This window comes from Fistularia commersonii, chromosome 14, assembly GCF_037954325.1.
Source record: "Fistularia commersonii isolate RoL2024-O1a breed Wild chromosome 14, RoL_Fcom_v1.0, whole genome shotgun sequence".
Lineage (NCBI taxonomy): Eukaryota > Metazoa > Chordata > Actinopteri > Syngnathiformes > Fistulariidae > Fistularia > Fistularia commersonii.
The window spans coordinates 18341764-18358827 of record NC_141297.1 but is presented as its reverse complement, the minus strand read 5'-3'; the positions used below and the strand labels follow the sequence as shown (position 1 = coordinate 18358827).

Here is a 17064-nt window from a genome sequence, read left to right as displayed (position 1 = left end):
ACTACCACACACACACACACACACACACACACACACACACACACACACACACACACACACACACACACATACACACACAAACACACACCACACACACACACACACACACACACACAAACACATACACACACCACACACACACACACACACACACACACACACACACACACACACACACTTATACCCGCCCACAACCTGGAGTTGCATCACTATGCTTTGGTTTTAGTTTTCTAGTTTTACATTGAAAGAGGAAATCGTTGATCAAACTACTTCCTCAGTCACAGGCACTTTCTGCCAATATTTTTCAGGGACAGGCACACAGATTCTCAGCTCATATTTGTCAATAATGAAGTACGCTTAAGTTTATTTGAAGCTTATGAGCCTTGATTCAGTTAGAGAGGGACTTTTTTGAGGCAGACAAAATTGACAAGATGGCACAAAGTGCTCAAGAGGTGAGTGTGTTTCGTCTCAAACTTGTGGTCAGACATATGCTTCAGCTGTGATCATTGTAATAAACTAATAACGATCATCAAACGTTGCAACATTACAATACTGAAACTAGACGAGAAAACTAACAAACAAGATAACATGAAATTTTCTTTGAGAATCACTTTACAAGAGAAATCAGGTGAAAGACAAGAGAACAGTATTAATTTAAACAATTTATATGCAGCCTTCTGTGGTGTATTACTTCTACCCAAAAGCAAAATAGTTCCTGTTGTGTTTTCACTTGCTGACTAAAACTTTTCTATGTGTATTGTGCATACTCTTCCGGTGCCTGTGTGTGTTTTGGGGGGATTTTCTCTATCGGTTCAAAAGTATTCAGTAGGTTGTTTGAAGACTAAATTGTCTGTAGGACTAAATGAGAAAGTGAATGGTTGTTGGTCTACATTTTCGCTCCCTTTGATCTACATTATACAGTGCAGGGTCCAAAGTGCAATTCACCTTTTGCTGAGTCACTCCAGGGATTGTCTCAAGCCAAAGACCCTGTATGTAGAACAAGTGATACAGATAATGAATTATACTGATATATTGAAAGAGAAAAAATAAAAATGAAAACACATAAAATGAATTGCAGAGTTCTTAAAAGTTAAAGAAAGACAAATGATACATTAATATAAATACATTAAATTAATTCACGTCCAGATCTGATCCCAAATGGTGTTTCGTCTTTGGACTTCTGCACTCATTAAGGATTGTCCATAACAAACACCATCTTCAGGCATAAAGGTGTCCATATGTATACACGGCACCAACGCAGCCAGTTCTTTGATTGACCTTGTAGTCGTGTTTGTCATTGCACTTCCAGACACATGTCCAGGACACACAAGTTAATAAAGGGGCGGAGCTGTCAACTGATCACCACCTGGTAGTGAGCTGGCTTCGATAGTGGGGGAGGATGCTGGTCAGACCAGGCAGACCCAAACATAACTTGAGGCTCTGCTGGGAATAACTGTCCCCTGTCAGAAGGAATTTTAATGCCCACCTTTAGCAGAGCAACAACCATGTTCTGCGGGAGGTGGGGGACATTGAGTCTGAATGGGCCATGTTGCGAGTTTCATTGTTGAGGAGGCAGACTGGAGCTGCGGCCGTAAGGCAGCAACCCTCGAACCCGCTGGTGGACCCCAGTGGTGAGGGATACCACCAAACTGAAGAAGGAGTGACTCGAGCGTGGGAAGAGTTCGAGGAGACCATGGAGAATGGCTTCTGGTGGGCTTTGTGGAGATTCTGGTTCACCACCCGTGTCCCATAGGCAATCCTGTGGGTGGTGCTCCCGGAATATGGGGTAGCGAAACCCATTATACGGCTGTTCTGTCTCTACATGACCAGCGTCAGAGTTTGGTCCGCATTGGGATCTGATTTGGTGGCTACAAGATCGAGTCTCTTCCTTTTGCAGATGATATGATTCTGTTGGCTTCATCAGCCCCTGATCTCCAGCTCTTGCCCCAAGTGGAGGAGTTCAAGTATCTCAGGGTCTTGTTAAAGAGTGAGGGAAGGATGCAGCGAGAGATCAACAGGTGGACTGGTGCAGCCATGTTTTTAAGGCCTTGTCAGGAAGACCGCTATGTGTTTTTATTTCTGCTTGGCCGCGTTAGTGGAGCGTTTCATTTCTTTGTTGACTTCACCTTTTCCACATCAGAACCAGTGACAAACACCCTTTTCTTTTCATTGGGGATTTCCTTGAGCTCCTCATTAATCTATGGTTTACCGGTGGGGTAGATTGTGACCATTTTGGGAGGAATTATACTACCCACATAGAACGAGACATATGAGGAGATGGTGTCGACTTGCTCATTGATGTTATCAGAGGGTGTTAAAAGGATATACAAGTCTGTGTACTCATAGCATCCTTGGAGAGCTAAAACAGCATCCTTGGTCACTGCTTGATGTTTTAACTCAGTTACCCAAGGCAGTTGGTCCTGATGATAAGATTTCAAGTACTTAGGGTCAACAGTCCAGAGCAATGGAGAGTGTGGAAAAGAGGTGAAGAAACAAGTTCAAGCAGGTTGGAATGGGTGGAGAAAAATGTCAGGGGTACTATGCGATAGAAGACTATCAGGCAGAATAAAAGGAACGGTGAACAAGACAGTGGTGAGACCAGCGATGATGTATGGACTAGAAACTGTTACAATGACAAAAAGACAGGAGGCAGAACTGGAGGTAGCAGAGATGAAGATGTTGAGGTTCTCTTTGGGACTGACTCGGATGGATAGGATCAGGAATGAGGCTATCAGGGGAACAGCACATGTTAGATGTTTTGGAGAGAAGGTCAGAGAAGCCAGACTGAGATGGTTCGGTCATGGACTGAGGAGGCATAGAGAATATATTGGTAGACGGATGCTGGAATTGGAGCTGCCAGGCAAGAGGTCTCAAGGAAGACCAAAGAGAAGATTTATGGACGTAGTGAGAGAGGATATGAAGGTATTTGGCGTGAGAGAGGAGGATACGGAGAATAGGGTTAGATGGAGAAAGTTGACTTGCTGTGGCAACCCCTGAAGGGAAAAGTCAAAAGAAGAAGATATTTTGAATTACCCACTGATTGATATAATTCCCAATGCATTTGGATAACTGGTATTAAGCTGATGTTCTCTTTTGTCTTTTGCCTTTTAGAAAGTGGACCAACAACTATCTCAAAACTCAAGGAGAAGCTTCAGTTTCTCATCTCTGCGAATGAAAAGTTAGTGATGCACCAACGTGGTTGTGTTTCCATAAAATTTCTTGACTATCACCAAATACCGTATGTTACCACTTTCAACAGCTTGAGTCTTTTAATTTCCTGATCTGCAGAAGGGCAAAAAAGAAATGAAGAGGAGTGTTTCATACGAAGAGGACGCCTGTCTTTTTCATCAGCCCGACCATTGACACAAAAAGGTGAACATTTACAATTGAATCATTCCTGTTATCTAAAAATATCAGTATTTTAGTTAAGTCAGATTGACTTTTCATGTCTTGTAGACATTCGTCTCTTTTGAAGAATGCTCCCCATCACTGCATAGTCCTCAAGCCCACAAGACCCTGACTCAAAATGTTGGATGCTGATTGATGGAGTAACCTCTCCAGAAATAATTATTCTTGTTTTTCAAACCAAGAACAATAATATTTCATCAAAATTTATTTTTATTGCACATTTTATACAGGGAATGCTTAAAATACAAAGAAATAATATGAATTCTAATAAAAAAGGGAAATAAAGGAATCAAGCCCATGTGAAACTGATGGTAATACTAAAACTAAATCACAAGTGCTTTGACATACTTGCTTTACACTGTTGTGTCTCACTTGTTAGACTAGGTTGCACTGCAGCTCTGCCACCATCAGCATCTGAGTGCATGTGAATGAGTGAATGTGAAATCCAGCGTCAAGGTCTTTAAGAACCACAAGGTAATGAAATCACTGTAAAAGTGGAGACTATTTTCCATTTACTCAAACTTGGAGATCTTGAGCAATACTCAATTAATCACTAGACGATTTTGATTTAAAAGTAAGATATTGTAGATCCTTTAAGATACTTTTTGCACTACTTGCACAAAATACATTCACTCTGTAATTATCGGGCTTCCTTAGATCAATTTTCTTGGTCGTTGTTGAATGTCCCCTTGACACTTTTCCAATCATCATTCACATCGAAATCCCCTCTTTATAGAGGAAAAGTAATGGAAGAGCTTATCTATTTGGAAATTAGCTTCAGCAGTGTAATGGAAATTTACATGTATCTCTATATTACCAAGAGAAGCCTTGGTTGTATTGTACCTGCACTCTCTGATCAAGGACTCATTTACCCATCCCAAATCCAAAATTGGAAATGTTTCCCTCTTGTTAGGATCAACTGATCCCTGCCGGTGCAAACAGACGCGATTATCTATACCCTACTGTTACATCTTGTCTTTTAGAATACTCTGCAGACAGCCTTGAACACTCTGCTGCAGTCCTCCCTTCTTGCAAGAATAAAACACACACACACATGCAGAGTGATTTTCTGGTCTCTTTACTTACTAATGTCAAGAGGGAAAATTTCCACAACAGCAGAAGGCAAGGAATTGAGAGGATTCTTGAAGGAAAGATTCCCAGGTTTTCAGTCTATCATCCCCCTCAATAAAGATAATACTTCCATAGTGTTTTCCTGATAGCTCCTTAACAAGATTCCAGGTGTTCTTGGCAGTGGCTGCTGTTGCGGGATTCTCAAAGGAACGCAGGGTGTTGGAAATTCTTTCATTTTCACAGCTGTTATTGAAGCATGCGAGACAGCTTGGACAGTTTGGATGTCTTCTACTTTTGCTTTTCAGTTGCTGCTAATAGGCACTATGTCTTGTTCACAGACTTAGTTAAAGGTCTAGATTTGAGGGGTGGAAGTTCCTTCCCTCCTTCATTAGCAAGACACAAAGTTTACATGATTTCAGCAGTTTGGTGACAGTGAGATAAAACAATGCAGTGGGCCAGTGTCTCCCTGAGCCAGCCTTCGGGGGGCACGGGCCAGTGTCTCCTTGAGCCGCTCCAAAGCCCGGATAAATGCAGAGGGTTGCGTCATGAAGGCCATCCGTTGTAAAACTTTTGCCAAAACCAAACATGTGAATCAAACTTATCAATCTTATACCTGATTGGTTAAGGCCCGACTTAACAGTGACCACCACTGGTACTGATGACCTACAGGATCTTCTTGATCTTCTTGATCTTCTTGATCTTCTTCTTCTTCTTCTTTCAGCTTTTCCCGTCAGGGGTCGCCACAGCGAGTCAACTTTCTCCATCTAACCTTATTCTCTGTATCCTCCTCTCTCACGCCAAATACCTTCATATCCTCTGTCACTACATCCATAAATCTTCTCTTTGGTCTTCCTTGAGACCTCTTGCCTGGCAGCTCCAATTCCAGCATCCGTCTACCAACATATTCTCTATCCCTCCTCTGTACATGACCGAACCATCTCAGTCTGGCTTCTCTGACCTTCTCTCCAAAACATCTAACATGTGCTGTTCCCCTGATAGCCTCATTCCTGATCCTATCCATCCGAGTCAGTCCCAAAGAGACCCTCAACATCTTCATCTCTGCTACCTCCAGTTCTGCCTCCTGTCTTTTTGTCATTGTAACAGCTTCTAGGCCATACAGCATCGCTGGTCTCACCACTGTCTTGTACACCTTTCCTTTCATTCTGGCCGATAGTCTTCTATCACATAGTACCCCTGACACTTTTTTCCACCCATTCCAACATGCTTGGATCCGTCTCTTCACCTCTTTTCCACACTCTCCGTTGCTCTGGACTGTTGACCGCAAGTACCTGAAATCCTCCAGCTTCTTGATCTCCACTCCCTGTAGCCTCACCAATCCACCCGAGTTCCTCTCATTCATACACATATATTCTGTCTTGCCGCGACTAACTTTCATTCCTCTCCTTTCCAGAGCATACCTCCACCTCTCTAGATTTTCCTCTACCTGTTGTCTGCTCTCACTACAGATCACAATGTCATCCGCATACATCATGGTCCATGGGGATTCCTGTCTAACCTCATCTGTCAGCCTATCCACCATTGTGAACAAGAAGGGGCTCAGAGCTGATCCCTGATGGAGTCCCACCTCCACCTTGAACTTCTCTGTTACCCCTACAGCACACCATACCAGTGTCTCACAGCTAGCATACATGTCCTGCACCAGTCTAACATACTTCTCTGCCACTCCAGACTTCCTCATACAATACCAGAGCTCCTCTCTTGGCACCCTGTCATATGCTTTTTGTAGGTCTACAAAAACACAATGCAGCTCCCTCTAGCCTTCTCTGTACTTTTCTATTAGCATTCTCAACGCAAATACTGCATCTGTAGTACTCTTCCTAGGCATGAAGCCATACTGCTGTTCACAAATGCTGACTTCTGCTCTCAGTCCAGTTTCCACTACTCTTTCCCATAACTTCATTGTATGGCTCATCAACTTTATCCCTCTATAGTTGCCACATTTCTGCACATCCCCTTTATTCTTATAAATAGGCACCATCACACTTTGTCTCCAGTCACCAGGCATCTCCTCACTCTCTCACATCCTGTTGAATAATCTAGTCAGATAATCTACCGCTGCCTCTCCTAGACACTTCCACACCTCCACAGGTATATCATTAGGACCAACTGCTTTTCCACTCTTCATCTGCTTCAATGCCTTCCTCACCTCACTTTTACTAATTTGTGATACTTTGTGGTCTACAATAGTCCCCTCTTCTACCCTTGCCTCTCTTTCATTTCCCCATTCATCAGCTCTTCAAAGTACTCTTTCCATCTTTACGACACTCTTCTAGCATTTGTCAATACATTTCCCTCTCTGTCCTTAATCACCTGGACCTGCTGTGCATCCTTTCCAATTTTATCTCTCTGTTTCGCCAACCTATATAGATCATTCTCACCCTCCTTAATATCCAACCGAGTATAAGAGTCATCGTACGCCCTTTGTTTTGCCTTTGCTACCTCTATCTTTACCTTTCGCCGCATCTCCCTGAACTCCTGTCTGTTCTCTTCAGTCCTCTCAGTATCCCACTTCTTCTTCGCGAACCGCTTTCTCTGTATATACTCCTATACTTCCTCATTCCACCACCAAGTCTCCTTATCTACTTTCCTTCCAGATGACAAACCAAGTACTCTTCTACCTGTCTCCCTGATAACACTAGCTGTAGTTGTCCAATTATCTGGAAGCTCACCCTGACCACCCAGACCCTTTCTCGACTCCTCCCTGAAACCCATGGTGCACTCCTCCCTTTTCAGCTTCCACCACTTTGTCCTCTGCTCTGCCTTTGTCCTCTTCATCTTCCTTGTCACCAGAGTCATCCTACAAACCACCATCCTATGCTGTCTGGCTACACTCTCACCTTTAACTACTTTGCAGTCTCTGATCTCTTTCAGGTTACCTCGTCTATACAAGATGTAGTCTACCTGCGTGCTCCTCCCTCTGCTCTTATAAGTTACCCTATGTTCCTGTTTTTTCTGGAAAAAGGTGTTCACTACAGCCATTTCCATCCTTTTTGCAAAATCTACCACCATCTGTCCCTCTGCATTCCTATCCTGGATACCAAATCTGCCCATCACTTCTTCATCCCCTCTATTGCCTTCACCAACATGTCCATTGAAGTCTGCACCAATTACCACTCTCTCATTTCTGGGAATATTCTGCATCACTTCATCCAACTCATTCCAGAACTTCTCCTTCTCTTCAGATTCACATCCCACCTGCGGGGCATAGCCACTAACAACATTGAGCATCACACCTTCAATTTCCAATTTCAGACTCATAAGTCTATCTGACATTCTTTTCACCTCTAGGATGTTCCTAACAAACTCCTCCTTCAACATAACTCCTACTCCATTTCTCTTCTCGTCAGTACCATAATAGTACAACTTAAAGCCTACTCCTAAGCTTCTTGCCTTACTACCTTTCCACCTGGTCTCCTGGATACACAGTATATCCACCTTCCTTCTCTGCATCATGTCGACCAACTCTCTGAATATTGGGACTATGACAGGAAAAGGTAGAGAGTTGGTTGACATGATGCAGAAAAGGAAAGTGGATATACTGTGTGTCCAGGAGACCAGGAAGAAAGGTAGTAAGCCTAGAAGCTTAGGAGCAGGTTCTAAGTTGAACTATCATAGTACCTGACAGGAGGAGAAATGGAGTTGGAGTTATTTCGAAAGAGGAGTTTGTTAGGAATGTTCTGGAGGTTAAAATGAATGTCAGATAGAGTTATAAGTCTGAAATTGGAAATTGGAGGTGTGATGCTCAATGTTATTAGTGGCTATGCCCCAAGGGTGGGATGTGACTTAGAGGAGAAGAAGTTTGGGAATGAGTTAGATGAAGTGATGCAGACTATCCCCAGAGATGAAAGAGTGGTAATTAGTGTAGACTTCTATGGCAATGTTGGTGCAGGTGATGAAGGAGTGATGGTCAGATTTGGTATCCAGGATAGGAATGCAGAGGGACAGATGGTGGTAGAATTTAGAACAATGATGTAAAAGGCTGAAGTGAACACTTTCTTCCAGAAAAGACAGGCATATAGTGTAACTAATGAGAGCAGAGGTAGATGCACACAGGTAGACTACACCTTGTATAGACAAGGTAACCTGAAACAGATCAGTGACTACAAAGTACCGGTAGGTGACAGTGTAGCCAGACAGCATAGGATGGTGGTTTGTGGGATGATTCTGGTGACAAGGAAGATGAAGAGGACAAAGGCAGAGCAGAGGACAAAGTGGTGGAAGCTGAAAAGGGAGTGCCCCATGGGTTTCAGGGAGGAGGTGAGAAAGGCTCTGGGTGGTCAGGGAGAGCTTCAAGATGATTGGACAACTACAGTTAATGTGATCAGGGAGACAGGTAGGAGAGTATTAGGTGTATTGTCTGGAAGGAAAGTAGATAAGGAGACTTGGTGGTTGAATGAGGAAGTATAGGAGTATATACAGAGAAAGCAGTTGGAAAAGAAGTGGGATACTGAGGGGACTGAAGAGAACAGACAGGAGTACAGGGAGATACAGCGTAAGGTAAAGACAGCGGTAGTAAAGACAAAACAAAGGGCGTACGATGACTTATATGCTCAGTTGGACAGTAAAGAGGGAGAGAATGATCTCTACAGGTTGGTGAAGCAGAGATAGAGTTGGAAAGGATATACAGCAGGTCCGGGTGATAAAGGGCAGAGAGGGAAATGTATTGACAGACATTAGAAGAGTGATGGAAAGATGGAAAGAGTACTTTGAAGAGCTGATGAATGAGGAAAATATAAGAGAGGTAAGGGTAGAAGAGGTGACTATTGTAGACCACAAAGTAGCAGAGATTAGTAAAAGTGAAGTGAGGATGGCATTAAACAGGATGAATGCAGTTGGTCCTGCTGATATACCTGTGGAGAAATTGAAGTGTCTAGGAAAGGCAGCAGTAGAGTTTCTGGATAGATTATTCAGCAGTATCTTTGAGAGTGAAAAAATGCCTGAGGACTGGAGAAGAACAGTGATGGTGCCCATTTTTAAGAATAGGGGCCATGCGCAGAATTGCAGCAACTATAGAAGGATAAAGTTGATGAGCCATCAGGGATCAGCTTTGATCCCCTTCTTGTTTGGAGTGGTGATGGACAGGCTGACAGATGAGGTTACACAGGAATCTCCATGGACCATGATGTTTGAAGATGACTTTGTGATTTGTAGTGAGAGCAGTGAACAGGTTGAGGAAAATATAGAAAGGTGTGGTATGCCCTTGAAAGGAGAGGAATGAAGGTGAGTTGCAACAAGACAGAATATGTATGTGCGAATGAGTGGAACCCGTGTGGAATGGTGAGGGTAGTGGAGATCAAGAAGCTGGAGGAATTCAAGTACTTAGGGTCAACAGTCCAGAGCAATGGAGAGTGTGGAAAAAGGTAAAGACACAAGTTCAAGCAGGTTGGAATGGGTGTAGAAAAGTGTCAGGGGTACTATGCGATAGAAGACTATCAGCCAGAATGAAAGGAAAGGTATACAAGACAGTGCTGAGACCAGCAATGCTGTATGGACTAGAGACATTAACAATGACATAAAACAGGAGGCACAGCCACAGGTCGCAGAGATGAAGAGGCTAAGGTTCTCTTTGTGAGTGACTCGGATGGAGAGGATCAGGAATGAGTCTATCAGAGGAACAAAAAATATTTGAGGTTTGGAGAGAAAGTCAGAAAAGCCAGACTGAGATGGTTCGGTCATGTACAAAGGAGGGATAATGTATATATTGGTAGACGGATGCTGGAATTGGAGTTGCCAGGTAGGAGGTCAAGAGGAAGACCAAAGAGAAGATATATGGATGTAGTGAGAGAGGAGGATACAGAGATTAGGGCTAGATGGAGAAGGTTGATTCGCTGTGGTGACCCCTGAAGGGAAAAGCCGTTAAGAAAAGGAGGGGGTGGCAGTGAGTTAAAACATTAATGGATCCTTTAGTCAGGTCTTTTAGCAAGGTCATGGTCAACTCGCACAGAGCACCAGAAAAATTTCTTTGAACTTTGATTGTATTAGGTCAGCATAAGCTCAACTTTACGGTTATATTTTGCTGATTGTATTCTGTGGTCGCTACCTAGTAGGCTGACAGTTGAATGTGAGTGGCAGTCATAACTGTTGTTTCACCAACATTTATATAACAAATAGAAGTTGATCTGGTTGAGGCTTCATTTGGGAAATATGAACCCAAGGTTGATTATTTTGTTTTTGGAAGATGTTACCAATGGCCAGACTGTATTGCTAAATAAAATAAATTGGAGAGTGTCTATTGTAATACTTGATATTCTGGCTGGTGTATCCTCTGAATCTGTACAGTCATGTCTCCTCAGACAATCAGCGTAGAGTATTGCTTAGTTTTTTATAGAAATCATTTAATTCTGTGTCTGCCATGGTATTGTTGATGGAATAATGTAATTTAATTGCGTTAATTAATTTTATTCACTGAGAATCAAAAGACAAACAAATCACATGGAATCAGAAGAAAAATATTATCCCAAATGGTAAGAAACTTACTTGTCAGTTAAACCAGATATTCTGTAATTTGCCAGAAAATTAGGGTGAAAAATATTTCCTTAATAACCACAGAAAGTTAACAGTAGACACAAAACCGAAAAAAAAAACTAGCCAACTGTTATCAATGTAAGTAAAGTCGAGCAAAAAGTTTACCCAAACACTCACCGCGGAAATTTCATGGGATGGCCAAATGACTGAACGGAGGCGCGCTCCCGCTAATGCGCGTACCCTACGACCGCGGACATGTATGTGTGCGTAACAAGAAGCAGCCGGGCCGGTCGTTGTTCGGAGGATGAAAACGACGGAGCTTAGCTGTTGTCATTTTGTTGTTGAGGGGCACTATTCGAATGGCGATGAGTGAGGCGGTGAAGAGGAGAGGAAAAGTTCTCCGCGTGACGGACCCGAGGAATCGATGGAGTGAGTGTGCGCAAACCGTCACCTCCACATGCGGAACCTGAACGAGTTAAAAACTGTCGTAATCGCCCAAAACGAGTTTAATTTTCCGTTGACGGTTTGCGGCAGGTGGTTCAACGAACCAGAACTCACTACGTTTGATTTTTCGCATCTTCAGTGTTTAGCCTGTGACGGGCCTCTGCTCTACTGACAGCCGTGGCACTTTGAGGGGAAAAAACAAAAAACAAACATCTAGTTACTACTTACACCATCATGCAGTGGGACTCAAAATTGTGGGAACGTTTCGTAAAACGAAGACTGTTGCCTGTGTTAGAAGGACCTTTGTGCTTTCACATGAAAGAAAGGCGAGCGCTAGAAACAAAGACAAATCGAAAACATTGTTTCAATTTATTATTCGACAGTGGCGTGCCGTGCATTTTACATATAGGCCTTCAGTAGTGCTCCGAATTAATCCACCTCCCAACACTTAGCTTATGGCTATCAAAACATCTTATTATACTGAAATTTAGTATAAAGAGGGGTGCATCGCAGATAGATAACTCGTAGTGTTAAAATGCACTCGCGGGAGCGCATCACGTGACGACAAAGGGATGCCCAACTCTGTACTCTCCCACTGACACCCCCCGCGCGTGATCGATCGCGCATCGTGTGGCTTTGCCAGGGGCACAGCCCGGCACCCCAAGTGCCAAATTCCAAGAGTGTGTAAAACAAGTCCTTATTAGGAAGTAAACCCGACCGTTGAGGCGATGGTGTAAAATGACCGCGCCTCCTCGGCTCGGGGCCAGAACCTCCTCACCTGCACATCCGGTGGACGAGTCTCAGCGGGTGTCCAGAGAGGGTGAACGATCCTCTCGGGGTGACATTCATTCTGGCCCGAAATATCTCGTAAGTGTATTTCTTGACATTGATTAACCCATTCTTGCTTGATCAGTTCCTGACCATAATGACGTTTTCCCTGAATGAAATCTTAACACACCTGGACGACAAAGTCCGGTCCCGTGGCGGGAGCCACAAAAACCGACAGTAGCCACAATAAATGCCTTTATAGCAAACAGCTGCTACACATAAGATGCACCAATAATAACCTCCTAAACTTGCAGTATTATTTAAGAATATAGCAGCATTTTACTCACCCAAAATTCTGATCACTTGTAGACAGATCCATCCTCCTTTCTTTCCTCAAAAAGAGTTAAATTATTCTGTCATACCGATTATCCATGCGCTTCAGCTCCAAGCGCTCGGCAATAACATTTGCAGTGTAGCTCGGAGCCAGCTGAGAAGGTCTCGCAGGCCCTGACGGCCCACCACTGTCATTCGATATATTTGTCCAAAACACTGGTAATTATGTAACGAAGAGAAATATGTATATGTACCCTATTTTCACGACCATTACGCGAACCGTACTAAAAGGCGCAGTCTCAGTTATGTGTGTCATTATTGTATTTAACACACACATAAGGCGCACCTGATTATAGGGCACGCATTTTATATACAATCCATGCCCAGAAATCCCCCTGTAACGTTCTCATGGTGTCCTCTATTACGTCCGCCTTACAACAACAACAACAACACACACACACAAGCATACAAGTGTGCGTATTTAAAAATAGAGCGGGAGCTAAACTGAGTTTGGTATTCACATTTTTCTACTGGTAATCGTGATCAATCGAACCCATCGAAGTCCTCATCCTCTGTTTCTTATTTGAACAGCTGTGCTTAATCTCCATCAAACATGCCAGGTTCACTTTCTTCACTGTCAGAGTCCCTTTCCGTGCCGAGCAGCTCCTCGGAAATGATGCCGGTTTTTGCAAAAGCTCCCAACAACAGTGCTGGCAGACACGTTGGCCCAAGCATCTACAATCCATTTGCACATTGTGGAGTTCCGGGCGAGTTCCGGGTGAGAGTGGAACTCTCAGTGAAACCGTGGTCTCTAAGAAGACTTTTCGTACCCCGTTGGGCGTATTGCTACCGTGCTGGTCCCCTTCATCTCCACAGTGTGTCTCGAAAGTGTCGAAAGTGAGCGGCACCTCGTACATGTTGGTGATGTGGCTGGACTGGATGTGTTTGTCGGTGATGCTTACAGAGGTGTTAAAACATCGATGTTCTGCATAACGCACATACCCGTTCTTTTATATACAATCAATGCCAACACTTCCCCTTTTAACGCTCACATGGTGTTCTCTACTATGTCCGCCTTACAACAACACACACACACAGGGCGCACTGCACTATTGGGCGCACTGCATAATTTGAAGAAAATCTAATACTTTTATGTGCGCCCTATAGTCGTGAAAATATGGTATCTCCCCTTTTAGGGGAGATAATTGAAGAATGGAGCTTCACATTGACCTTGTGTGACAACTTCAAAATATGTTCGCAGATAAAAGTATGAACGTATGCAAAACTGGCCTATTGACTATACAAATATTGAGTCATCTAACTTGTTAGTCTGCAATCCCAGGTGAGGTCTTTCATGGCTGACTAACACCTGATATGGTCTGGAATGTGAGGGAATTGTGGAAATGAAAAAATACTTCAAACTACTTTGTTGTGGAGGTAATTGGACTGAATTTATTTTAAAATGTAAGGTGGAGGGATTTTAAGAATGCAGTCATGTAAATTACTTCTGTTTCTGATGTGTTTTGGTTGGTTTCACTTGGGCTGAGCTGAGGCTTTTCTTTTCTCAGAGACGTTACAGCTGGGTGTTGTAACATGTTCAGGAGCCTCAGGCTGTTGAACAGGAGTGTTTATTCACCAGTTGATCATGCTGAAGGAGCACAATTGGACAGACGTGTGGTGATTTGAGACAACAATTGTTCTAGCATTACAAGAACATTTTTAAAACCATAGCCTAAGACAGTTAGATTACATGAAAAATTTGGATAATGGTTGCCCTGTTTTTCTGTAGTGAAAAAATTGTGGAAATGAGAGACATTACAAAATCCCCTTTAAAAGTAGTGGGAAAATTTGAAATATTTTCCTAATTTAGCCATTGAAAAGCATTACTAACAAGTGGTCTTCCTGTCTCTTATGCATATTTATTGTGCTTTAATAAAGCACAATTTGGGAATGATCTAATCCAGGGGGGGGGAACCTTTTAGCTCAGGGGCCGCATTGACTTTTAAAATTTGACATACGGGACAGGTCGACGGGACGAGATACAATACATATAAAATAAAACACATTTGTTAACAGTATTACACTCGTTTGACATTAGCTTTGAAAATAAAACCAGCTTGGTTTTGAAGTCTCAGAGGTTTGCTTGCATTTGATGCACAAACCGGTTTTTCCCCTTGTAGCTTCCTCTATATGTCCACAGAAAATGCTAAATCACAAAGCTAATCTGTGTCATTCATCTCCGGAATATTCTCAAGTGTTCTCAAGTAGCTCCAAAACTGAAATAATCTCCTGTTTGAGCTCCCACATTCATTAATTCAATCATTCAATCATTTACATCAAGTAGGAATTCTGCACCAATCTATGGTGGGCCGGATTAAATGTTATATGTATTATATGTTCACTAGTGTTGGTGTGTATGTCTGTTCCTGCGGAAATCCACCACCAGCTCTGTTTTTTTCCTGTGTTTAACAGGAGGTAGCTCCACAGGCACCAGTCCACAAAGCCCTGTATCAGCTCCCTGTATTCCCTGCCATCACCATCCGCCAACAGCAGAATTATCAAAGAACTTCTGCATGTGGCAATTGTCAGAAAAAAGTCTGCAGTGTACAGGGTGAACCGGGAGGGGGACAAAACCATTCCCTGTGGGGCCTATGTGTTGCAGACCACCACGTCTGAGACACAGTTGCTTGATGCTGCTGTTATTGTAAGGTTGTTTGTGTCTTTTTTTGATTACGCTGAACCTGAGAGCTGCTATCTCTAAATTTCATTGCACTCTGTGTAACGACAAGAAAAGTCTTAAATTGAATCCAGTTATTTTACCTCACATATTGTTGGTGGTTAGTGAGGTAGATGATAAGAGCGACTGAAATAATCCACATAAATAGTATTTCATCATGAAAATATGCCCCCACAGAGTGTTTCTTGGTTGCTACTGCAAGTTCCTAGAAGATTCAAGGATACAAAGGATTTAGAGCCAGGCATGAATTAGTTTAGAGGGAACAGAGCTAAACTCCTGCTCACATGTGCTTTGGGACAGACTGAAGATGAAACCAGGGCAATTGTCTCTTTCATTTCCCTAGAGGAGAGTCCTGGAAAAATTCTGCTGACTTCATACTTCTGCAGTTATAGAAAAAAGAACATCAAGATTCAAAAGTGTACATGGATGTGTCTAACCATATACATCTTGGTGAAAATAACTTATTAATAACCGACTTAAGTTTCCAACTTAATGATAGGTAAAAAAAATATTTTTGCTACTTTCTGATACTGTAATTCCTAAATTACTCAGATAGTTTCTCTGTGTGTTCTAGGCGAGCAGCCCAGACATAACTGTATTACAGATGCTTCTTGTAAACCTGGTAAGTTGTATATCTGACCTTACAGGTCTTACTATCCAAACTGATACATCCTCGTGTTGAACTTTGAAGACTGGATTATCTAGAAAAAGCATTTGGTGTTTCCCAACTGTTTCCATACAGGCTCTATCCCATCAGGTGAAGATGGAGGGGAGCAACAAGGGGCCCTCAAGAGGATCAGTGCCATGTGGTCATCTTTCCGTAGAGGCAAAAGAGACAGTGAGTAACATTTTATCAACATTTCATTAACATTTTATGTTTTAAAGAAATTATTTTCTCTTGTTCTCAGAATTTTGCAGCAAAGATACAGTTTGAAGTTTAATGTCTGGCATTCCCAAAGTTTCTGCATATAGTTAAGCCACTCATGAGCATTTAAATGAAAACTGAACCGTCCTTTTTGATGTGAAATTTAGTAATAAGAAAATTGTATAACTTTTGAATAATTAAAACATCGGTTTTCAAGGCAGGTGGGGGAAGAGTATATTTTATGTCAGCAGCTATAAAAGGCTAAGCTGTGTCTTCTGTGTGGAGAAAGTGTGGTTAGGTTATAATGAAAGGCGAGTGATTAGCTCACTCGTGAGCATTACAGAGCAACAAACTAAGCTTTTATCCATTTTGAGTTTTTAATGCAGTTTCCTTTTTCATTTTTTCCTCTTGCTACTAAAGGACCTATTTTTTTAAGCAAATCATTTTTTTTATTATGGCAGATTCTATTAGATTATGGCAGATAAAGCCATGAGAAAAAAAAGGCAACTGATTTTAACTTTTTTTTTTTAAATTTATTTATTAAATGATTAATGTTACCTTTTTGGCATATTTACATTTATATTAACATGTCCATGTATGCAGTAATGTCTTTTGAAGCAGGTGGAAAATATTCATTTCAATAGACTACATAATAGGCACTTTTTTGTTTGGAAAGTTTCCTCTTTCATGAGCTAGTTCTATAGTACCCCTGACACTTGCACTCAAGGATATTGCTTGTCCTGATGTTAAAGTGTATTTTCTATTGTTTTTCATTTGATTTGCATAAAATATAGATCTAATGTTCAATCTCTTCCATCACTATATTATTAGCTATTGGTCAGAGGTATGTATGTTTTTTTTCCACATAGTCTCTGTAATAATGTGGCTGCTTAGATCAGATTTTAAGCAGCTAAGAGAGGAGCAGTTAGAGCTTGTGAACAGGAAACCATTC

General features: G+C 42.2%; 1 protein-coding gene across 4 annotated transcripts in view; it reads left to right on the top strand.

The window, feature by feature from the left end:
* Positions 1-220: 220 nt before the first annotated feature.
* dennd2da (DENN/MADD domain containing 2Da) overlaps positions 221-17064 on the top strand; it is a 32555-nt gene continuing 15711 nt past the window's right edge. The window contains exons 1-5 of one of the 4 annotated variants that reach the window (XM_086159149.1): positions 221-452; positions 3112-3178; positions 3289-3372; positions 15822-15869; positions 15990-16085. In XM_086159149.1, coding sequence (XP_086015275.1) covers positions 432-452; positions 3112-3178; positions 3289-3372; positions 15822-15869; positions 15990-16085 — 316 coding nt within the window. In that variant the 5' untranslated portion in view covers positions 221-431. Of the gene's footprint in view, positions 453-3111; positions 3179-3288; positions 3373-11191; positions 11395-15821; positions 15870-15989; positions 16086-17064 lie in introns of those variants that run through there. The other 3 variants (XM_086159146.1, XM_086159148.1, XM_086159147.1) reach the window with 3 other exon arrangements.